Source organism: Eretmochelys imbricata, chromosome 20 (assembly GCF_965152235.1).
Source record: "Eretmochelys imbricata isolate rEreImb1 chromosome 20, rEreImb1.hap1, whole genome shotgun sequence".
Lineage (NCBI taxonomy): Eukaryota > Metazoa > Chordata > Testudines > Cheloniidae > Eretmochelys > Eretmochelys imbricata.
Window position 1 is genome coordinate 3,727,967 of NC_135591.1, and position 22,096 is coordinate 3,750,062.

Below are 22,096 nucleotides of genomic sequence, written 5' to 3' on the forward strand. Positions count from 1 at the left end.
TCAGGTCCATCTTGGGGGGCAGGGAGGCCAAAGCCCCATTTGGGCCTCCCCCCATTTCCCCAGCCAGCTCCAAACTGAAACTCTCCAGCCCCTTCTCCGGCCTTTGTCCCTTTCCCGGGCCAGGAGGCCACCTGATCTCTTTGTTCTCCAACCCCTTCAGTTGGCACCTTGCAGGGGAGGGGCCCAGGCCATCAGTCCCCAGGAGACAGGGTGTCGGCCATCCTCTGTGCAGACGCCATCACACTGGTCCCCTAGGGCGCCGCCACAATCACACCCCCTTAGCCCCCCACCTAGATACTTAAGAACTGCCTAGGGGAAATTGAGGCACCCACACAGTGTTCAGAGAGAACATTAAGAACATTCCAACTTCGTCACACCACCACGCCAAAGATCCCCCAAGACAAGGGCCTGCAGCCCCTGGGGAGGGGCAGACAAGGATCCTCCAGGCCAGAGACCCCCCCAGGGCTAGGACCCCCAAACCCATAGGGCCTCAAGGGAGCCCTGGGGCAAGGGCTCCTGCAGGAACATTCCTGGCCTATGTCAGGGAGCCCCCCAGGGCTAAGGCCTCCCTGGGATCCCCCCATGCCAGAGGAGCCCCGGGGGGAGGTGCTGGGGACAGTCTGAGCACATCCCAGTAGAGCTCAGAGGGCTGAGCCCCCAAACCCCCCTAGGAAGGAGAGGTTCCACATGAACCCCAAGGGCGTTAGGGAGGCAGCCTGGGCATGGGGTCACATGCCCTGTCTCTGGAGTCTCTAGTGGCCACCTATGGGCAGGGCCTTGGCTTCCCCTTTCACTCTCATGACCGTGGGGCTCAGCTCCCTCCGAGGGGAGCACCCCACTCTGCCCCAGCACCCCTCTCCACACGCCAGGGTCCCCCGGCCTGTACCCCAGCACTGAGGGCAGCAGGTTGGTGGGACGGCGTCAGACCTTGGACAGTTGGATACCAGGGTGGTGGGGCTGCTGGGCTCCCATGTCCCCTCAGCCAGCCCCCCAGACATGGAGGGTGGGGGGCAGCACTGGGACAGCTCCCCAGTCACCCGCCCCAGTGCTTGGCTCAGCCACCCCCCTGCTGTCGGGCAGCCCCAGGCAGGTGGCCCTGGCCCACCTGTTACACCGATGGCCGCACCAGGCCCAACCTGCCACCCCAGGAACTGCCCACAGAGGAAGTTCCCCCGAACCCCCGTGAGTTAGAGCTGGGAGGGTTCGTCCCCCCAAGAAACACAACCCCAGTGTGCCAGCCCCCCCACACCCAGGCCACAGCTGAGGAGCCAGGGCCCTACCGCAGGCGCCACGGATTGCAGAACCCCATTGGTGCCCCTGCCATCTGGGAGGGGCTGCCCCAGCGGTGCCCCCCCAGGCTCCCACCCCAGGATCTGGGGGTGCCCCAGCAGTGTCCCCCCACCCCAGTGTCTGGGGGGCTGCCCCAGCAGTGTCCCCCAGTATGTGGGGGGTGCCCCAGCAGTGCCCCCCCAGGCTTCCCACCCCAGTGTCTGGGGGGGTGCCCCAGCGAAGTCCCCCCCGCCCAGGGCCTTGGAACAGCCGGCGGGGGGGGGTGGGGACCCGGCCCGAGGAGCCCAGCCCGGGTTTTCCTCGGAGCCCGGTGCATGCTGGGATAGCAACCCCTCCGCCCTGGGGCGCGGGGCACGCTGGGAACGGAATCCCCAGGGCTGCCCCTGGCCCCCACTGCGCATGCCCGGGAGGAAGCTCCCTGCTCTGCCCCCTCCTCTTCCTGGCACTGGCTCCGCTCCGGAGGGGGGAGGGCGCGAGGGGCCGCCGCGAGACCCCCCCGCCCCGCCATGAGCCGAGGTAGGGCCCGGGGCCGCCCCCCCGCGCCGCTGGGGCCGGCCGCTCCCCCCCGGGGGGCCGCCCCCTTGCACGGGGCGGGGCGGGGGGAGCCCGGGGCCGCCCCCCTGCAGGGCCCCGAGCCGGGGGGGGGCCCTGGGCCGGGGGGATGCAGGGGGCAGTGGGCCGGGCCGGGGGGGGCCCGCTCGGGGGGGCGGCCGGGCCCGGGCTGGCCCCTCGGTGCCCGGCGCTGCAGGGACACGGGGCGGGACCAGCCCGGCCCCCCCCGCCACGCCCCTGTGTGCCCCGGAGCTGGGGGGCCGCGGCTCCCCGGGGGCGGGGCGGGGGGCCGGGCTGTCGCGGGACGGTGGCGGCCCCGGGGGGGCGGGGAGGAGGGTCCCGGGTTCGAGGCAGGCTGCCGGGAAGCGAGATGTCTGGCCGGGCTGGGTCCCGGCTTGCGCCCGTCCGCCTGTGGCATGGGCAGAGGGCCCCGCCGCCAGGGGCACAGCAGCCCCACGGAGGAATGGGGACGGGGTCTCCTCTGCGCACGTACAGCGCCTGGCGCGGGCGATCGAGCTCCCCCCCTCCCCCCGGGGCTGGGGGCCTGGGGCATCGGTCCGGCTGGGCGGGCGACTCTCTCCAGAGCTCCGGGCCTAGGCGCAGCTGCCAGCACCCTCTGCTGCCCCCACCCACCCCCGCGCCCCTGGTCTGAGCTGGGGTCCTGCCCCTGGAGCTAACGGCTGCTGGGCTGGGACCCCGGTGCTCCTGGCCTGCGGGAGGCGCGACCCGCAGTTGGTTCAGGGAGCAGCTTGAGCCCCGTTTTCTCCCACGCCCGGGTACAGAGGCGCTGTTCATGTGTAGTGCCCTTCCCTGGGCCTTGTTGGGCGCTAATCCACGCTGTCCCTGTAGGACTCCTGGGACCCCCGCAGCCAGCTGTTTCCCTGAGCCCTCCTCCCCAGCCCCTGCTGTCCCAGATAGGAGTCCCTGGGCCTGACACTGAAATGCAGCCACCTCTGGGGTGGGATGTGGCAGCTGTTTTAACACTCTCCAATAACCCCGGGGGGCATGGGGCCAGAAATACTGTTAATTGAGTCTCCCTGTGTTTTTATCCTGTGGATCAGCATCAGAAATCTGGGCTTCCAGGGCCCAGATCCTGGCAGCGTCCCTCAGCGTGGGGGGCATCATCTCTGGGGCACTGTCCGGTTGGGCACATGCCATGTCTGTCAGGCCGTGCTGAATCCCAAAGGCGGAACCGTCCTCCCATCCCAGGCCCCTCGCCTCGGCATTTGGGCAGGGAGTGCCGCAGGCCGCATGCGTGTCCTGGCTTCCCACCTCTGAGCTCGCTGTCTCCCAGCCTCTCGGTTCTCATTTTGAGCCCCAGAGCTAGCGAGAGAATCTGGCCCCATCACAGCCCTGGGAGCCTGGGGTAAACCCTGCCTCTCCTGCTGCTGCCCGGCCTCTGGCAGCTCAGATGGACCTGACCAGCTCGCGGTGGGAGCTGGTTTTGGTGGCTTCTGGTGCATTTCCCAGCAGAAACCCTGCCGAGCTCTAGCCCCTGGGAGGCAGGTGCTGGGCTTGCCGGGGAGCCCCAGTCTTCGCGTGCTGGGGGCGCCGCGGCTCATGCTTGAATCCTGCAGCACCAGGGTGGCTCCCTGAGGCCACTCAAGTGACGCCTTCCCATTGCGGGAGGAGACATGGCCCCTGCGTTGACCCGGACGCCTCTTTAGCTCACACTGGGGTTGTCAGGCTGGAGGAGAGGGACTGGAGCCAGGATCCTGGGTCTAGCCCTAGCTCCGGGATTGAGGGTCTAGTGGTTAGAGCAGGGGGCTGGAGCCAGGACTTCTGGGTTCTCTCCGCAGCTCTGACTCACTGTGCGCCTTCCAGCTAACCCCTTCTCCCTTCTGTGTCTGTGTCCCCATCTGTAGCTTGGGAGTAGCAGTGAGGGTCCCTGCACCCGGGGCTCAGCGCTGCCCTGTGCCCAGGAGCCGAGCCTGCCGGGCACGGGCCTGAGCTCAGACCCCAGCAGAGAGGAGCCCGGTCTCTGTGCCGGGCGCCCTAGGCCCTGCCCAGTGGGCCATGGGGGCTGTTCACCCCGCTGAGGCCGGCACTGAGGTGGGACCCTCCTTCCTCTCTTCCAGGCGTGGGCTAGCATCAGCTGCGGCGAGCTCGCAGCTGTGGCGGACGGAGTCGCCGGCGCTTCCCGGGTGAGGGTGCCCGGCCATGAGCGCAGGAGGGCAGCGTGTCCGCACTTAACGCCAGCATGTTCGCAGCCATGAGCAGGTAGGAGCCGGGCTCGGCCCCCATGCCGGGGCCCGGCAGGGATTAAGGGACCCGGCAGCTGTTTGCCTTCTCACCGCAGGGCCCCGGCAGCGGTTAGTAGGTCAGGCGCGGCCGGGGATTAACGGGGGGAGGATTACAGGATGCCAGGGTCTGGGGCAGCGTGGGGCTGAGAACATGCAGGCTTCTGACGCCCCTCACTCCCAACCCGCAGCCCCTGCTAGTTCAGCCCTGGGCTCCCCTCAGCTGTGCCGGTGCCCCTCACTCCTGATTCCCAGCCCTGGGCTCCCCCCAGCTCTGCCGGTGCCCCTCGCTCCCAACCAGCAGCCCCCTAGGCGTCCCTGGGAGCAACTCCCTGGCTGTTCCCTGAGGGGAGCTGGGCGGCCCCTTTGCTTGCTCAGACTGTCTGGTTCCTGCTCCCAGGAGTCTTTGGGCAGCTGGATCCAGCCCTGCCCCACACCATAACTCCTCCTACTTAGCCCCTCCCACTGGACCCCATAACTCCTCCCACCCTAGACCCCCCCCTCCATCCCATGACACCCATCCCCTTGCTGCTTGGCGGGTGCTGTCTGTGTCTGTCTGTCCCCTGCTAACCCAGCGCCTCGGCAGGTATCCGAGCGAGGCCGGGGCACAATGAATGGTGGTGATGAGCCCGCTGGTGGAGATCCAGGTGGGTGCCCGGTGGCTGTGCCCGTGGGATGGCAGCGGAAGGTGGAGGAGGGCACCGTGCAGTATATCAGGTAGGGCTTCCCCCTCAGTGTTGGCCCCCCAGCCCCCCCCCAGACGGGACTCCCCAGCCGGCCCTGACCCCCTCCCCGCGTCCTCTCTCAGTCCTAGTGGCACGAACCTCACGTCGCTGGAGCAGACCCGCGCCTACCTCCTGACAGACGGCACCTGCAAGTGTGGCCTGGAGTGTCCGCTCAACGTGCATAAGGTACCGGGGAGGCCAGGGGCTGGGCAGGCTGGGGGCAAGGATGGTGGGGGCCCATATGGGTTGGGGTCGGGACCAGGGTGGGCTGGAGACAAGGAGGCTGGAAGCCCGGGCAGGGGGGCCTGGGGCTCAGGCGGGCTGGGGACATGATGCCCCTTGGGGTCTCACCCTCCTGCTTCCCAGTGGCTGGGGGCTGCAGCCTGGAGGGACCCGACTCCAGTCCTGGGGGATTCGCCCCATGCGAAGGGGTCTGGGGGGGGCACTGCCAGGACACACTCCCCTGGGCTCAGATTCCTTGTCCACCTTGACAGCTGCTGTGGGTCAGGAGTGAGGGTCAGAATAGGCAGGGGCTGCGGAAGCGCCCCCCCCGCCCCAGCTCTGCCGGTGCCCCTCACTCCCGACCCGCAGCCCCCTACTAGCCCGGCCCGGGGCTCCCCCTCCCCCCCAGCTCAGCCGGTGCCCCTCAGTCCCCAGGATGCGGCTGTGACGTCCTCTTCTCCCCCCGTCAGGTTTTCAACTTCAACCCGGGGGCTGTGGTGGTGCCGCGGGGGGGGGCCGGGGCCAGGGCCCAGGGCGACCAGGACATGACCAAGCTTTGCAACCATCGCCGGAAAACCGTCGCCATGGCCACCCTGTACCGCAGCATGGAGAGTGCCGCGCCCCTGGGCCTGCCGCGCCTGGGCCCAGGTAACAGGCGGCCCCCGGGGCCCATCCTCCCCCCCCCTCCCCCCCCCGCGGCCCGTCCTTCCCTCCAGCTCTCCCAGGGCCCATCTGGGCTCCCCCAGGCCCCCACCCAGCACATCCTCCCCCTGCCCCTCATGGCTCCACCCCTGCCAGTCCCACCCTCCCCCGGGACTTGATCTGCCTCCCCAATCCAACACCTGCCCCCACCCTGGGGTTTCCCCTGCCCTGGATCCTGCCAGTAGAACCTGTCCCGGCCCCTCCCAGAACCTGAGCCCCAGGCTCCCCACCCCCAAATCCTACAGACCCCGCCCCCACCCTGCGCCGGCTCTCGTCATCCTGGCTGAGGGGAGGGAGGACCTGGGGCGGCCCCAGCCTCAGTCCTGTCCCGCGAGCACCCCGGGCAGCTGTGGGGTGAGGGGTGGGTGGGCCCAGCCTGGCCTGCCCGGGCGCTGAGCCCCCCCTGCGGTTTGTTGCAGGGGTCGGGCTGAGCCAGACGTACCACTCAAGCATCGCCAGCTGCCATCCGCCAGCGCCCTTCGGCAGAGTGCCCGACCCGGAGGGCAAGGGTCCCGGCAAGCCCCAGCCCACGGAGAAGGCCCCAGAGGCGCGAACGGAGCCCTGCCTGGCCTGCCCCGGAGACCGGCCCACCAGCACCCGGCCCAGCCAGGCCTCGTCCTTCCCACGTCACCACAGCGCCCTCTTCGGGGACGTCTTCCCGGGCAGGACGCCCTGCATCAGCTCCACCAACGGCGCTTACCCGGCGCGCCCGGCCTTCCCCCTGCAGAGCTTTGGCCTGGAGCCCCTGGACGCGGTCCCCCGGCCCTTCCCCCTGGGTTCCCCCGCCGGCCTCCCCTTCCCCCCACCAGACGAGATGGGGTCACCTGCTGCCCCCAGCCCCCTGGGGAAGCCTCCGCTCCCCGCCACGCCGCCCCCCGAGGGGGCCCCCACCTGGAGCAGCCGCGCTTGCCCCATGCCAGCAGGTGCCTCCCTCGGCAGGCTGGCTGCCTCCACCGCGCTCTCTTCCGTCTCGTCACCAGGGGGCAGCGCCGAGCTGTCCCCGCAGTGCTCCCGCCCCTCCTCCGCCTCCTCGGAGCCCGGGGGGCCCCCGCTGGGCCCCAGGCCCCCTGCAGGGGCCCCCCAGCCCTGCAAGGACGAGGCGCCCCCCAGCAATGCCTTAGCCAACCAAAGCAGCAATAACCTGCCCGTGCCCTTAGGCGCCGTGCCCGAGGGCAAGGGGCCGCCTGGCTTCCTGGGCCTGCCCCTGAGCCAGCTGCTTCAGCAGCCGGGTGCCCCCTCCTTCCCCGCCAGCAGCCTGCTGAGCGCGGCCGCCAAGGCCCAGCTGGCCAGCCAGCGGCACGCCGACGAGCCCCCCTCTAGCACTTTACCCGGGCACCTGCTGGGCTCCAACGTGCTGCTCTCCGTGGTGGGCGGGCGGGCGCTGCCCAAGCCCCGGCACCAGCGCCGGGCGCCCACCGTGCTGCGGCTGCTGAAGGACTCCCAGCAGGGCCCAGCCGGGCCGGAGGAGGCCCCCCCCCACCGGGCCCGGCCCAGAGAGCAGCCCCCCCGGCCGCCCCCGGGGGCTGCCCCACCGCCCGGGGAGGCCAAGGGCAGCCCCCTGGCCCCCCTCGCCCCCAGCCAGCCGCTGTCATCCCTGCTGAGCCTGCTGGGCACCCAGCCCCCTGGCCTGCCCCCGCTGCCCCTGGGCGACAGCCCCCCCAGCCTCCTGCCCTCCTTCCAGGACTTCAACAGTCAACTCCTCAGCCTCCTCAGCCAGCTGGCCTCCACCTCCTCCGACCTGGCCTCAGGGAGTGCCCCCCAGCCGAAAGCGCCCGCCCCCAGCACCGCCACAGGTAGGGACCAAAGGGTGGGGACGGGGCCCTGGCTGCTAGCCAGGCTGGGGGGGTGGTGAGAGCCGGGCAAGAGGTGGGGCTGGCTCGTGGAGACCCAGGCAGGGCTTTGGCTGAAGATGCCAGAGCCTCGCGGGGGGGCGGGAGAGCTGCAGCACGTGCTGGGGGGCAGCACCCACCAGTCCCCTCTGACCCAGCCCTTCTCCCTTGCAGGTGCCACCGTCTCGCCAGCCGCCACCAAAGCAGCCTCGGGCTGCGGCCCTAGCAGCAGTGCCGGGGAGGGCAACCTGGGGGTCCCGCGGGTCCCGCTGCCCACAGGCCCCGAGCCCTTCCCCTTCCTGGGCCAGGAGCAGGTGCTGCCCTTCGGAGGCTCCCTGCCCCCTGGCCTCCTCCAGGGCGGCTTCCTCGGCTCCTTGCCCTTCTCCCTGGCCCTGAGCCAGCCGCAGCTGCTGGGCTGCCCGGGGCAGGGGGAGGCGCCGCTGCCCGCCCTGGGCCTGCCGGGCGAGCCGGAGGGACAGGGACTGCAGACCCTGCTCATGGCCTCGCTGCTGCAGAGCCAGCCTCAGTCACCCCTGCTGGGCCTCGGCCTGCCCGGCCTGGACCTGCTCCAGCAGCCTGGCGGCCTCCTCCCGGCCCTGCTGCCCCTGCCCGACCCGCCCTGCCAGGGGGACCTCCCGGATGGGCCCCTGCAACCCCTGCTCTTCCCGGCGCTGCCCACCTCGCCCGCCGTCCTCGCTTTAAACTCGGCTCTGCTGGCAGCCGGCCTGGCAGCCCCCGACGCCCAGGTAAGGCCGGGCCCCAGGGGTGGGTGTCTTGGGGCACCTGGCTCTCCTCACAACTGGGTGGGTGGCATATTTCAGTGCCGGGGGGGGCTCTCTGGGCATGCCCCAAGCAAAGCACTCAGCTCCTCTGTGGCCATCCAGCAGGGGGCACTTCTTGGGGGTGGGGATGAGGGGGGGGATTAGGGCATCACCTCAGCCCTGCTCTGTCTTTGGGGCTGGGGCGGGGAGGGCGGGCGTCTCCCCAGCCCTGCTCTCTCCGACCTGATGCTACGTTCTGCGCCCCCAGCCTGGTGTCGCTGGCTCGCCCATGGCACCTACCTCGACCGGCACGATGCCCACGACTACTGAGGCTCCCGGCGCCGAGGGCAGGGCCCCTGAGCCCCCTGGCGCCTTCGGCAGCGCCCCGGTGCCCCCCAGCTCCTCCGGGAGGCTCCACCCGCTGCTGCCCCCACTGGTCTGCCCGCTGCTGAGTGCTGCGCTGCTGGGTGAGTGGCGCCCCGTTTGCTGGGGGGCGGGGGTGCAGGGGCTGAGGCGAGCCAGCGGGTAACTGGACGGTCCCTGAGGTGCAGCAGGCCGAGCCATGGGAGCAGGGCCCAACCTGTGGTAATAAAGTGTGCGGATGACACGAAGCTGGGAGGTATTGCCAATTCAGAGCAGGACCGGGAGATCCTACAGGAGGATCTGGATGACCTTGTAAACTGGAGTAATAGTAATAGGATGAAATTTAATAGTGAGAAGTGCAAGGTCAGGCATTTAGGGATTAATAACAAGAATTTTAGTCATAAGATGGGGAGGCATCAATTAGAAGTAACGGAGGAGGAGAAGGACCTCAGAGTATTGGTTGATCACAGGATGACTACGAGCCGCCAATGTGACATGGCCGTGAAAGACGCGAATGCAGCCTTGGGATGCATCAGGCGAGGTATTTCCAGTCGAGATCAGGTTTTAGCACCGTTATACAAGGCACTGGTGAGACCTCACCTGGAATATTGTGAGCAGTTCTGGTCTCCCACGTTTAAGAAGGATGAATTCAAACTGGAACAGGTACAGAGAAGGGCTCCTAGGATGATCCGAGGAATGGAAAACCTGCCTTATGAAAGGAGACTCAGGGAGCTTGGCTTGTTCAGCCTAACCAAAAGAAGGTTGAGGGGAGATACGATTGCTCTCTATAAATCTATCAGAGGGCTAAATACCGGGGAGGGAGAGGAATTATTTAAGCTCAGTACCAATGTGGACACAAGAACAAATGGATATAAACTGGCCATTGGGAAGTTTAGACTTGAAATTAGATGAAGGTTTCTAACCATCAGGAGTGAAGTTCTGGAACAGCCTTCCAAGGGGAGGCAAAAGACCTATCTGGCTTTAAGATTAAGCTCGGGAAGTTTATGGAGGAGATGATATGATGGGATGTGATTTTGGCAATTAATTGATCTTTAACTATTCATGGTAAATAGGCCCAATGGCCATGATGGGATGTTAGAGGGGGTGGGATGTGAGTTACTACAGAGAATTCTTTCCTGGGTATCCGGCTGGTGAATCTTGCCCCTATGCTCAGGGTTCAGCTGATCGCCATATTTGGGGTCGGGAAGGAATTTTCCTCCTGGGCAGATTGGAAGAGGCCCTGGGGGGTTTTCGCCTTCCTCTGCAGCAGGGGGCACGGGTCACTTGCTGGAGGATTCTCTGCACCCTGACGTCTTTAAACCACAATTTGAGGACTGCAGTAGCTCAGACAGAGGTGAGAGGTTTATCGCAGGAGTGGATGGGTGAGATTTCATGGCCTGCCTTGTGCAGGAGGTCAGACTAGATGATCGTAATGGTCCCTTCTGACCTGGGTATCTATGACTCCGCCCCCCACTGACTCTCTCTCTCTCTCCCCCACCCACCCCCAGGTGACCTGTCGGTGCTGAGCCCCCTGGGGACCGCCGGGAGCCCCCTGCTCCAGAGCCAGCCACAGCTGCTCTCTCCTTCCCTGCCACCACCCCTGGGCTTCCAGCTCTTCCAGGGCCAGCCCCCCGTCGTTGGCCAGCTGGGCAGCTCTAGTCCCCTGGCCTGCCTCCTGCAGGTGAGTGTTGGGGCTGCGGCTTGGGGAAGGCGGGGGGGACTGTGCGGGGGGGTTAGACAGCTCCATGTGGGACATTTGATTCAAATAATTTAATATCTAATTTGCATATGCAGCTAGCCAGATCGGTAGCTGAAGCCCTGCACAGCAGTGGGGGGTTCAGGGGGAGGCAGAGGGGCAGGGTTCCCATCACGCCTGCCAGCTGCCCCTTCCCTGCCCCCCTCACGGCTCTTCCCTCTCCTCCCCTGGCAGCTCAGCCCCGGGTTTGGCGCCCCCGAGAAGCCAGTGACGGCACTGAGCGAAGGCCCCTCTCCGAACCCGCCCAGCGTCCCAGAGCCCGAGCCGCCGGCCCCCTTTGCCCCCTTCTGCACGGACGCTGCACCCGCTGCCCTGCCAAGTGCCTTAGACTCCCCGTCAGTGCCCAGGGCCACGGACTGCCCGGCCACAAGCACCCTGGAGCCGGCCGGGCCAGGCCAGCAGGGAGCACTGGGCTTTGCCACTCCTATGGGCCAGCTGGACACAGGCGCTGCAGGACCCCCCTGCTCCAGGACCCCCCTGAAACGGGCCCGGCGCAGCGCAGAGGAGCTGAACGGCAACATCCCCCCCCGTGCGGCCCCCCGCAGAACCAAGAGTGCCCGCCGTGGGGCCGGGCGGGGCCGCGGGGCCTGGGGCCGCGGGCGGCACTTCAATGGGCAGGCGGGTGAGCTGGGCGAGAAGGCAGCACCCTCGGGGCACCCACCCCACCCTGCCTGGAGGTGCAATGGTGAGATCCCGGTGCCGGGCACGGCCAGCCCACTGGCCCTCAACAAAGCAGAGGAGATAAAGGTACGGAACAGGGGGGCCCCTCTGGGCAGGGCAGGGGCCCGAGCCCTGGCCCAGGGGCCCCGGAAGGGGGTGCTGCAAAGCGAGTCACCAGGGTCAGGGTGAGGGCCTAGAGGCCTTGACGCTCAGGCAGGGACTGGAGCCAGATCTCACCCCTCCTCATGCCTGCAGGGGCCGGGGCAGTCGCCCTGTGGGAGACCCAAGCCCTGGGCACAGGCTCCAGAGAGGTGGGAGGTGCCAGCCAGACTCACTGGGGGGCAGGTCGGGGAGCCAGCACGGTGCCTGGCCCAGCCATGTCCTTTGTCTTTGCAGGGGAACCCCGGGAGACTGCGCCCGTCCCGCCGGGGCCGGAGAAGGAAGGTCAGGTGAGTGGGGGTGTGACCAGGGATCCCGTGCCCACCCCCCCCCCGGGCAGGTACCATCTGCCCCATTCCCTCCCCCATGACGTGCTCTGTCTTTTCAGCGCCCCCCGGCCTAGCACCCGCCTGGAGACGCCACGAGCAAGGGGCCCTACCACCGAGCCAGGCTCCGTCCCCACCGTAAGTGCCACCCGCGGGGTGAGGGTAGGTTGTTGGCAGCAGTTGGTTTTCAGCCCAGTTCCTAGTGCCCCCCAGCTGGCAGGGACTGAGCCTCCCCATCTCTCTCCTGTTCCCCACAGGGGTGTCTGGGCCCCTCCATCAGTCTCATTCCATAGCCGCTGGCGAGAGGTCGAGCCCAGAGCGGGCCCCAGGGTCCTGACTCCTCTCCCCAGTGCCCTGGCACCACTCCTTGCCCAGCAGCACCCTCCCTTCTCACCCCCGCAGGAGGACGGTGCCCCCGGGCGGCGCCCCCGGCCTGGCCGCCCCGCCAAGAACCGCCGCCGGAAGCTGGTGACGTAGCGTTGGCCCAGAGGTACCCAGGGGAGGCGAAGTTGAGCGCGCCCCAGCGAACTGAGCAGGGGGGCGCAGCTGAGGCCCGGCCAGCCACAGCCAGGAACGAGCCCCCGCCGGGGGCCCGGCTGGAGGTGCCGTTGCTGGCAATGGGCACTTACAGCATGTTTCCTAGCACGGGCTCCTCCCAGCTGGGACTGCGGCCCCGGGGCAGCGCCAGGGGCCCGCTCCAAGCACAAGCCGTGTCTCCTGCGTGCTGCCCAGCAGGAGGCAGTGCCGGGCCGAGGCCTGCCAAAGCACTTCTGAAGCCATTCTGCAATGCAGTGAAATCCCAGGGAGACGGGGCAGCGCCCCCTGCGGGCTGGGGCTGTGCTGACTCTAGGGTGTTAAGGGGGGGCACTAGCCTGTGCTGCCCCCAGCCGCTGCCGTTCTGCCCCCCCCCCCTCGGTATCTAGGCTGGGGGGGAGGGCTCCTCCCCTACCTCAGCCCTGTGGGTGTCTCAGCAGGGCAAGGAACGCCTCAGGGGTTAGCTTAACGCACCCACTCACCAAAAACCTCCCTGTGCCCCTCGCTGGGGGGCAATGGTACAAAGCAATAAGCGCGGCCAGCTGGCTGCAGTGAGCCCCCGGGCCTGGGCAGAGCCTGCGGGGGCACCTGGCCCCACCCAGTGAAGCCGGCTCAGCCATGGGGCACCGGGGGGCCAGGCCCTGGCCCCGGCCTTGTTTTCTTTTCTTGTTTTTAACTCCTCCGAGAACACTCAGGTCCGGCGGCTGGCGGGGCCCAGCCGCGCCGCCAGCCCCACCCACCCACACTACGCGCTCGCGCTCCCAGGCTGCTGGTGGGAATTATGCAAAGCGGGGGCAGTGCCCGGCGGGGTGGGGGCCAGGCCCTGCCCCCCCTCACCGACAGGGGCCTTGCTTTTGTAGACGCTCCCTTCAGGGGTCGTGTAAAAATCTGGAGCCTTCCCCTGGGGATTTGTAGCTTTTCTATGAGAGCCACTTAATTTAACAGCTGGGGGCCGAGCGCTGCTGGCTCTTCCGCGGGGATTTTGGGGTGTTTTGTATCAATTATTAAAATGTGTATTTAAAAGCCTGCTGTGTGTGGTGAGTGCCGTGAGCTCCCCCCTTGGTGCGGCCCCCCAAGAAGCAGCAGGGCACCGTGCCAGGCTTGCGAGCAGACAGTGTTTAATAGTAAATAATTTTACAGGTTGATGAGCGCGAGCCCCACCCCCTGGGGAGTCGAGGGGGGTGTTCCTTCCTCCCCTAGCCAGCAACCAGGCCCTGGGCTCCGTCCCCACCCTGGGTCATTAGGGCAGGGGCCCGGGGACACGCTACAAGTAATGCGGAGGGTCTGGTGAGCTCTTCCCACCCCCCGCAGGGAGGGGGCTGCAGGGCTCACTGGGAGAGCTGCTTCACCCGTGCATCCATGCTGGTGAAGTTCTCCTCCACGGCCACCAGGTTCTCCTTCATGGTCTGCTGGACCTGCGGGACAGAGAGCGGATAGCTGGGGTGGGGGGCATTGGGACCCCCAGGACCTGGTCTGTGGGAGGGAGCCGCTGGGGTTCACTCGCTCCCGGGACAGGGGGAAGGGGGAGTTGCCAGGATCCCCACCCCCCCAGAGCCCCCTGCCCGGGCCCACCTGGGTCAGCAACGTGGCATTGTCCTTCAGGGAGTGGACGATCAGCTGCTGGGTGGTGTCCAGGTGCGTCAGGAGCTGCCCAAACTGCATGGCTGGAAGGGACAAGAGCGAATACCCAGCAGCTCAGAGCCCACCTGGGGCAGACAGGCCCCTAGGCACCCATCGAGCTGGGCACAGAGCCTGTACCCGCCCCTGCCCCTCACCTTGCTCGTGCAGCTGCTTGACGGTGGCCAGTCTCTGCACCAGTGCGGGCAGGGTGGTGGCCATGGGGCTCCAGCGCTGCACGACCCCATAGAGCTGATGCACCTGGTGGCACCCGAGGGGAGAGGGGGGTTAGTGCCAGGCAGAGGAGGGGGCGGCTCCGAGGCCCGCCCTGACGTGCCCCACCCCCCAGGCTCACGGGCAGCCCAACGTACCAGGCATCGCCAGAGCCTGGGGCACCCTTGTCCCACTCTGCTGGTGCTGCTGCTCAAGGCGTATCCAATCGAGGGGCCGGTCTGCCGCAAAGCAGGGCGGCTCGAGATGCCAGGGGGCACTCTTTGCCATAGATGGGTTCAGGGGCAGCGTGAGATGCCAGCCATGCCGGGGGCACTCTTTGCCATAGATGGGTTCAGGGGCAGCGTGAGATGCCAGGGGGCACTCTGCCGTAGATGGGTTCAGGGGCTCGGGCTGGGGGCCCTAGGAGGGGTGTGGGTGCAGCATGGGGCAGCTGGGACCTGACCTTGCTCTGGGTGTCTGCATCCTCCACGGCCACCTTGTGCTTGGCAATTTCATTCACCTTCCCCAGGACGCTCTGGGGGCGGAAAGGAGACGTGAGTTCCTAGGGCTGTGGGTGTCCCTAGCTGGCAACGCAGCCCTGCCCATGTCTGGGCCAGAAGCCAGGATGGTACCAATTCACCAGGGGCCAGGTGGGTCCCTCGGCCCCTCTGTGCCATTTCCACGCCATGCACCGCCTCCTGCTGGGGCCAGGCTCAGACAACCCTGGGGCAAGGGGCTGCCCTGGACCCCCGGAACCGGGGTGGGGGAACATCTGCCAGGTGCGCCCTGTGCGGACACCCAGCACATCTGGCCCCACGAGACAGCTGGGTCCTTCCCAGCCCCAGGGTGCAGGATTCTACCAGCAGGGCAGATCCCACCGGGCTCGTTCCGGTTTCAGTGCACCCCAGCTGGGAGGGGGGGCTCAGCAGGCAGGGCACCCATGGGAGCCCAGGGAGCCAGAGCCACCCAGGTGGGACCTGCAGTGGGGGGGATTTCAGCTTGTCCTCCCCCCTCAGCTGCTCACCTGCAGCCTCGCCTCCACCTGGTCCAGAACAGCAACGTCCAAGGTGCTGACTTTGGCCTGCAGGATCTCCACAGTGTCCTGCGGGAGGGAGGAACGGGGTGAAAGAAGCGAATGCCGACCCCGCGCAGCGGCCAGCTGAGATCTCTCCAGAGCTTCACCGCGCGCCTGGGCCTCATGAGGGCTCTGGCTGGCAGAGCCTTCCTGCGGCAGACCCTGGCGTCAACAGGAGGGGACGCCGCCGTGCCCAGCAGAACCCCACCCAGCCTCGGCTGCACTGAGCAGCCCCAGGGACCCAGCCCGAGAACAGCCAGCGTCAGCTCGCTGGGGCCGCACGGCTGGACACCAGTGTCCTCATGGGGCTGGGCTCGAGCCCAGCTGTCCCACTGCAGCTGAGCCCCACTTGAGAACAGGGGAAGCCAGATGTCACCCTGGCAGGCTGCATCATCGCACACCCCAGACCAATCCCGGAAACGCTGCCTCCAGCCCAGGAAGGGACCTCAGCCCGCACAGGCCCCCAGCTAGGCCGTTACAAATCCCCTTCCCCACGGCGCGCCCCAGCACTCAGGCTTACCATAAGGCTGGCTCCTTGCAGCCCAACCGCCAGGGGATTCTAGGGAGAAAGAAAGAACGCAAGCGTCTGGATCCGGGATTTCAGAGCAGCCCGGGCTGGGCGTGGGGGGGAAGGGGGGAGAGAGAGCCAGCTAGGTCCATCCGCCCCAGCCTGATCCCCCTGCAGGGGCGCTCACCTGGCTGTCCTGCTCGCAACACACCGTGGCTTCCAGCTCGCTCAGCCGCTTCTCCAGCTCCGCTATCTAGATCAACGGGAGAGGTCAGCGATCCCCCCAGCAGGCCCTGCTTCTCCAACCCGCAAGGCTGGCACCATGGGCTCTGCAGGTGCCCAGCTCCTAGCCAGGGCACATGGTGCTGGAACAGCGCCTCACTGCAGGGCTCCGTCGCTGCCCAGAAAGCCCGGGCAGGCAGCCACGCAGAGCTCCACGCCAGCCGGCTGAGCAGCGAGAGATGCCAGCTGCCCGTGCCCAGCACCTGCCTGGGTTTACATGAGGGCCCCAGGCTCCGCCGGGGGGTGCGATCCAGCTGCCAGCACAGTTCAGCAGAGTCACTGGGTGCCGCTCGCTCCTGGGCTAGGCTGCGGCGCCCCAGAGCAAGAAGCCCGTCCCTCAGTTGGGAGCCCGTTGCCATCTCCCCAGCCGTCACCTCCGAGCTGCCCCCAGACCCTTAGTCACAGACTCTGAATCTCCTGGCCTGCCGAAGCCCCCCCAGTGCAGGGGGATGGCAGAGTGACCCAGCAGGCCCCCACGGGAAGCCGGGCAAGGGAGCCAGCTGGTTTCCAGCCCCAAAGACCAGGCAAGAAATAATGCACCATCTGCGCATGGCCCCTGCTCTGCCCTGACACAGAACAGAGGGGCCCTATCCACAGACCTTCCAGGTGATGTTACTATGGGCCCAGGAACAGATTTTCAAATGAAAACTTGGCTGGTATTTTCAAATACTAACACCCCCCTCCCCCAGGGGGCAGGTAAAGAAGCATTAGATGGGGAAACTGAGGCACACCAGCTAAGTGACGCAAGAGCTAAAGCATCCAGGCCGGAGCCAAGGGTAGATCCCAGGAGTTCCTGGTGCCCAGCCCTGCCCGCAGTTCTGCCGTCACATGGTCACTGCTTCCTGGCAGACAGCTCCAAACCCTGACCTGCCCCAGACTCACCTTTGCAGCCTGAGAGAATTTGTCTTGTTCGGGTCTTGAGTGCAGCTCGTAGGTCACCATATTCCCCGCGGGCGCAGGGGCCTTCGACGGGCTCCTCCCTGCCCCGGGGGTGCCCCTGGCACTCTTCGCCGCTTCCAGCTGAACAAGCAGGCGCCTGGTAAAGAGAAGAGACCCGGCTGGTTTCCAGGGAGTGTGAGTGGCGGTCGCCAGCTGGGAGGTAACGGCCCTGCTGGTCCCTGGAGGGCTTAATGGGGAATGCGGCTCTGGGAACCGGGAGATGCCAGCCTCGTGGCCACAGCAACAAATGGGCCAGGCTGCAGTGATGCCCGCAACCACCCCTGGGGCTCTCCAAGGCAGCTAGAGGCGGGACAGCCCAGTGGGTTCAATACCTCATCCATCGGCCTCGGTTTTATTCCTTCCCCGTCCCCACCACGGTGAACAGCCGAGACGCCAGAACCTCCACCGGGTAAGAGAGAGGGCAAAGGCGGGCCTGCAGCTGAGCCAGAGCTGCCATGTCCGTTCAGGGATCTGCCAGCGTCAGCGACCGGACGTGGGCAGGGCCTGCCCAGGAATAAACGCACCACAGCCCCGTGAGCCAAGGGGCGGCCGACTGCAGCACTGCGGGGCTAGGGGCAATTCCGATCAGCGTCACCGAGGTCAGGAGAGGATGCTCCCTCTCAGCCCCAGCCCCGCACGCCTGCCCAGGGGTCAGCAGGTCTCGCTGGGCCCTTTCCAGCAGGAGGTGCTGGGGCTGAAGTCTCCCACCCGCCACCCCCACGTTGCAGGCACAATACGGCCTTGGGCACTCGCCAGAGCGGGGCAGACCAGGGCTTTGGGCCCGGTTTGTGGTGAGAAGCAGCCACAAGGGGGGGTTGAGCCCCGGGGTGGGGACGTCCAAGCTCCAATCGCTCCCTCGCTGGGGCACTGAGGGACACTTGGGACGGGGAAGCAGCAGACCCCGGAGCTGCAGCTGCTCCCCAGCTCACTTGGCGAGGGCTCCGTCGGGGTCAGTCAGGTTGATGGCTGCGTCCGGCCCCAAGAGCTTCTCCAGGTGCGTGGAGACAAGCTGCTGCTTCAGGGCCACGACCTGCTTGGCGAGCACCACGGGGCTCAGCTTCTCCTCTGCCGCCGACTCCTTCGCGGAGCTCTGCAGAGGGAGACACTGCCATGTTACAGCCGGGGCGCGGGGCTCTGCGGTCACGGGGACCCGCCGCCTCCCAGCTAAAGCTTCCGACAATCCAGCCCCCGACGAGTCTGCTCCCAGCCAGCAGCACGGGAGGGGAGCAATCGTATCTAGCTGTAGATCTCAAAGGGCTCCCTGTTTGACATGGGGAAACTGAGGCACAGGGGTGCGGTGACTAGGCCAAGGTCAGGGGCAGAGCTGGACACGGAAACCAGGTTTTCTGAGTCCCAGTCCAGTGCTCTGCCCACTAGACCTCACTGCCTCCCACCAGACCGGAGGGCGACGGTGCACGAGAGGGAAAGCCGACAGCCCGGACGTCTCACCCGACAGGGCGATGCACGCCACCCAAGGTGGCTCCTACCTGTATCTTCTCCACCTCTGTGCTCAGCTCGTGAACCTCATGGAGCAGCCGCTGGTACTTCTGCCGGGGCGTCTCTTTCACACCAGTGCCGTCCCCTAGCTAATGACACAGAGAGGTTTAGGTTGCACGGCCCCGCCACTCGGGGCTCTGCTTCAACGAATTCTAACCCTGCAACTCAGCTTCTGCACTGGGCTCCCTCTGTATCTCTCTGGGGGCCCGGGCATAGCGGGCTGGGTTTTGGGTGCCTCTCTTCTGGAAGCTGACGGGAAACCCAGCCTCAGAGCCGAGGAGGACCTGAAATGGGCCCAGCCGAAGCTGAGTGAGCCTGGCAAAGCCATGAGGCTGGCACGCTCGGCATTCCTCGGGGGGCTGCCGCCCGTCAGCATGTGGCTGGCGGGGCTGCCGGCTCTGTGGAAATTGCTGTTTCTAGTCTGGAATCCAGCTGGCATCACTGGGGCTTTGTCCCTTCCCCTTCTTGCCCTCGGGGGAGGCCAGCCGATCTCCGCCCAGTGCTTTGGTTTTACTCTGTTAGCAGGGACCTTTCCACCTTGCCTCTCCCTACCCAGTGCCGGGATGGGTAGCGTTCGACACAGGGAGGTGCAGGGGAACCCACCGCAGCCTAGTCCTCACGGGCCGGCTGTCCAGATCAAAGCACCGCAGTCTGCCCTTCCTGTCGGGTCTGCTTCTCGTGCCAGGGGATGCGGCAGTCCCCAGGCCTGCGATGCCCTGGCAGAGCACAAGGCCTGCGTGGCCCTGGCCTGCCCTAGTGGGCACCATCTCTTGCAAAAACGCCAAATTCACACGAAGGCTCCTCCTGGGGGCGACACGCTATCCACCAGCAGCCCCTCTAATGCCGCGAGGGGCCCTGACACGCTGCCCAGCACCGGAGAGTCTTCGCCCAAGGTGGCCATGCCACCGCCTCCTCGGGCTCCCGGGAGGGACTGTGACTAGCAGCCCCTCTCCGAGCGTGCTCCCCAGCGGGCGACACTTGCTCAGGCAGAGGGAGGGGAGCCAGAGGGTTCACTACAGCTGGGTTTTATTCCAAGGGAGGGGCATTTCCTTCCACCCTAGGCCAACAACAAAGCACCGGCAAAGCCTTCGAGAAACCAGCTACATGTGGGCAGGTTCGTTAGCCCGTCACACCTGCTTTGGGCTCCAAAGGTCCTGGATTCTGGTCCCTGCCCAGGCCGCCAGGAAGGGGAGGGAGTGGCGAGACCCCTCTCTTGGGGGGTGACGGAGCCCAGCTTGGCCTCCAGGACCCTTGGGCTCGAGGGACGGTTTAACTGCCCTTCGAGGGAGGCATGGGAGGAGGAACGTGCCGATTTCAGCTCTTATCTCTACTGAGCGTGCCCAGTGCCCTCCTCCCCTCAAGGCCGTACGGCAAACCAGACCGGTTACTTACAATCTCAAACTCCCCCGACTCGTAGCCAGTCCGCTTGGCTTTGCTGATCCGGTCAGAGAAGTCTGCACAGCAAGAGGAGAGAGGAGTTTGCTCTGGGGGCTTTAAACCGACCCACGCTGGCACGCGCCCCACTGCGAGGCTCCCCCGTTGTGCATGCTCGGTGCTCCCCGGCTCTCCGCAAGGACCAGGAGGCAGGTGCCCCCCCAATAAACCAATCAAAGGACTCAACAGGGACGTCCCTGGTTCATTTCTGCTGCCGGACAGTCGCTCTGGCTGCTGCCTCTCCCCCCTCCCCCCCCCCAACATTCCCAAGCGATGTAGGATACGGGCCAAGCCCCGGATTGCGTTTCCCCACATGCCAGCCTTACCGAGCCCTTTGGTGCCCACTTGCTTGTCCTTAAACTTGTCGTAGGCCGCATTGGGATTGACGATGATGTGCTCCACGCTGGTGCTCGTCAGCTCCTCCTGCACAGACAGGCCAGCGTTAGAAACCCCAGGGGCCACCCAGCCCCGCCCCAACACCCCCCCTCAAACAGCTGAGAGCACTTCCCTAAGGACCCCCCCCCATCCTCTGACGGTCCCTTAGCACTGCAGGAGGTGCACGGTTGCCCTGACCTCACCACGGGGGAAGTTGCCGAGTAGCAGAGTCCACCAGATGTTAATAACTTGGCCGGGTCGCCGGAGCCGGATGCCCTGCTGGGCTCCCTTTAAATAGCCCCTGGTGACAGGAATGCAAACCAGCCAGGTCTGCTCAATGCCCACAGCTTCAAAGCCTTTAGCTCAGGCCCTGCCTCTGGCCCAAGCTTCTGGGGGCTATCCCAACGTCCCTGCAGATAAAGGGGTGCTCTGATATCCCTGCTGGGGGGGGATAGCTACAGTATAATATTAACACACGCCTTGGGTCTCGTTAGCACCAGCCAGTCCTGTGGAGCCTCGCCAGGAGCCCTGGGCCGCGAGAGGACTGCAGGGGGCGGCCCCACGGGGCGTGGGCTTGCAGGGCCAGTTCTTTTGTAAATGCTGACGTGGAAATCAATATCGGTTTCTGCAAATTGGCCGTTCTGAGCGACAGGAGACTCAGGACGGGTTTTATCTGCAAAGACGCTGTGCTGGGACCCAGGGGCTCCCAACAAACCGCATCTTCTCCCAGCAGAGAGGGAGCAGAGCGGCCAGGCCGCAAACACTCACTCAACCCCCCACCCACCAGCAAACCGTGGTGCAATGAAGAGGAGATGCAGACGGTCAAGGCAGCAGCAGACGCCCCGCTGGATTTCCGAGCAGCGGGACGTGGCCATGGATTAACAGGCCACCCTGGGGTGGCGTGACTGGCTCTCGGTATCAAAGACCTGCAGAGCGGTTCCTAACGAGACGTGGCCCCCCCGAGGGCTAGAGGAGCCTCTTGGGCTGCAGCCCCTGTGCGACCTGGCAACACCTCTGTCAGCAGGGGTCACTCACCCCAGCCCATCTTGCCCTCTCTCTCGCTAGGGGTCTCTGCACAATTCTCCTCCCAGGCTGGTACTTCTCAGAGCTCACTGGAGAGAGCAATCGGAGCCGCTTCACATCGCTGCCCCCAGCGCTGGGGGGCTGCAGCACCCAGCCACCGGTACCAGACCCTGCGTGGAGACCTGTGGCCGCAGGGGGAGCGGACCCAGTTGCAAGGAATTTTCAGGTGGGATCCTCCTCTCCATGCCCAGCTGCCGACCCTGGGCCTGTACAGGCAACAGGAGGTCGGCTCAGTTTGAACAGGTGGCTAGATCGCCCTGAAGCCGTGAAAACAAGGGAGAAGAGCCGGGGCTCCGTCCCCAGAGGGCTCGACCCCGAGCAGCCCCGGTCTGGAGACTCCCAGGCCAAGCTGAGCTGGGCAGGGCGAAGGAAACAGCCTGGGACACGCCGAGCTGCACAGAGAGGGCTGCCCCCGCGGCCCATCGGGAGGGAATCCCCAGCAAACTCTCAGGCTGGCAACGCCCCACCAGCAGGACTCGATCTCGGCGCACGGAGCCCAGCCCTCGGCTCGCACCTAATGGCCCGTGGGGGGACGGCCCTGGGATGATGAGAGTCTGACTTCCGCACTGGGAACGAGCCCCTCTCTGGCAATCGGCCTGCCTCACCTGGCTAGTGGAAAGGGGCAGCCCCGGAGCCTGGAGCTCTCCAGGGGTTAGGAGACGGAGCAGCTCAGCTTCAACCCAGAGGGGCAGGCCCCAGGGAGGGGAGACCAGATGCAGGCACAGGAACCTGCCCCTCCGGTGCTGGCCTGGGCTCTGACGCAGGCCTCCTGCGTGTTGGTGGAGGGATTGGGCGGAGGCTGGGGGCTGCTGAACTGGATTTGCTCAGCGCTCAGAGGGCAAGTTAGTCAGCAGGCTGCTCCAGAGGATCGGGCCCAGAGCGGAGCCTCTCCCGCGCGGAGGGGGTTAGTGCTTGGAGAACACCAAAGGCAGGTTAACCACAGTTAAAGAGAAA

General features: G+C 66.5%; 2 protein-coding genes across 2 annotated transcripts in view; one reads left to right on the forward strand and one right to left on the reverse strand.

Moving 5' to 3' along the window:
• The first annotated feature begins 1,685 nt into the window (after positions 1-1,685).
• On the forward strand, positions 1,686-13,139 carry MBD6 (methyl-CpG binding domain protein 6). The gene is made up of 13 exons (XM_077838627.1): positions 1,686-1,806; positions 3,921-4,062; positions 4,669-4,799; positions 4,891-4,993; positions 5,500-5,677; positions 6,151-7,524; positions 7,735-8,306; positions 8,590-8,788; positions 10,193-10,365; positions 10,615-11,187; positions 11,497-11,549; positions 11,648-11,723; positions 11,988-13,139. Exons 3-13 carry the CDS (start codon positions 4,693-4,695, stop codon positions 12,060-12,062), a joined length of 3,483 nt encoding a protein of 1,160 aa, XP_077694753.1. The 5' UTR covers positions 1,686-1,806; positions 3,921-4,062; positions 4,669-4,692; the 3' UTR covers positions 12,063-13,139.
• A 76-nt stretch (positions 13,140-13,215) lies between these two features.
• The window catches only part of DCTN2 (dynactin subunit 2), a 28,177-nt gene continuing 19,296 nt past the window's right edge, over positions 13,216-22,096 (reverse strand). The window contains exons 3-14 of the mRNA XM_077838187.1: positions 20,011-20,107; positions 19,643-19,704; positions 18,241-18,339; positions 17,683-17,843; positions 16,697-16,850; positions 15,720-15,785; positions 15,545-15,583; positions 14,974-15,051; positions 14,413-14,484; positions 13,895-13,997; positions 13,692-13,783; positions 13,216-13,534 (exon numbers count right to left, since the gene is read on the reverse strand). Of these exons, the coding sequence (XP_077694313.1) occupies positions 13,448-13,534; positions 13,692-13,783; positions 13,895-13,997; positions 14,413-14,484; positions 14,974-15,051; positions 15,545-15,583; positions 15,720-15,785; positions 16,697-16,850; positions 17,683-17,843; positions 18,241-18,339; positions 19,643-19,704; positions 20,011-20,107 (1,110 nt within the window). The 3' untranslated portion in view covers positions 13,216-13,447. The remainder of the gene's footprint in view (positions 13,535-13,691; positions 13,784-13,894; positions 13,998-14,412; positions 14,485-14,973; positions 15,052-15,544; positions 15,584-15,719; positions 15,786-16,696; positions 16,851-17,682; positions 17,844-18,240; positions 18,340-19,642; positions 19,705-20,010; positions 20,108-22,096) is intronic.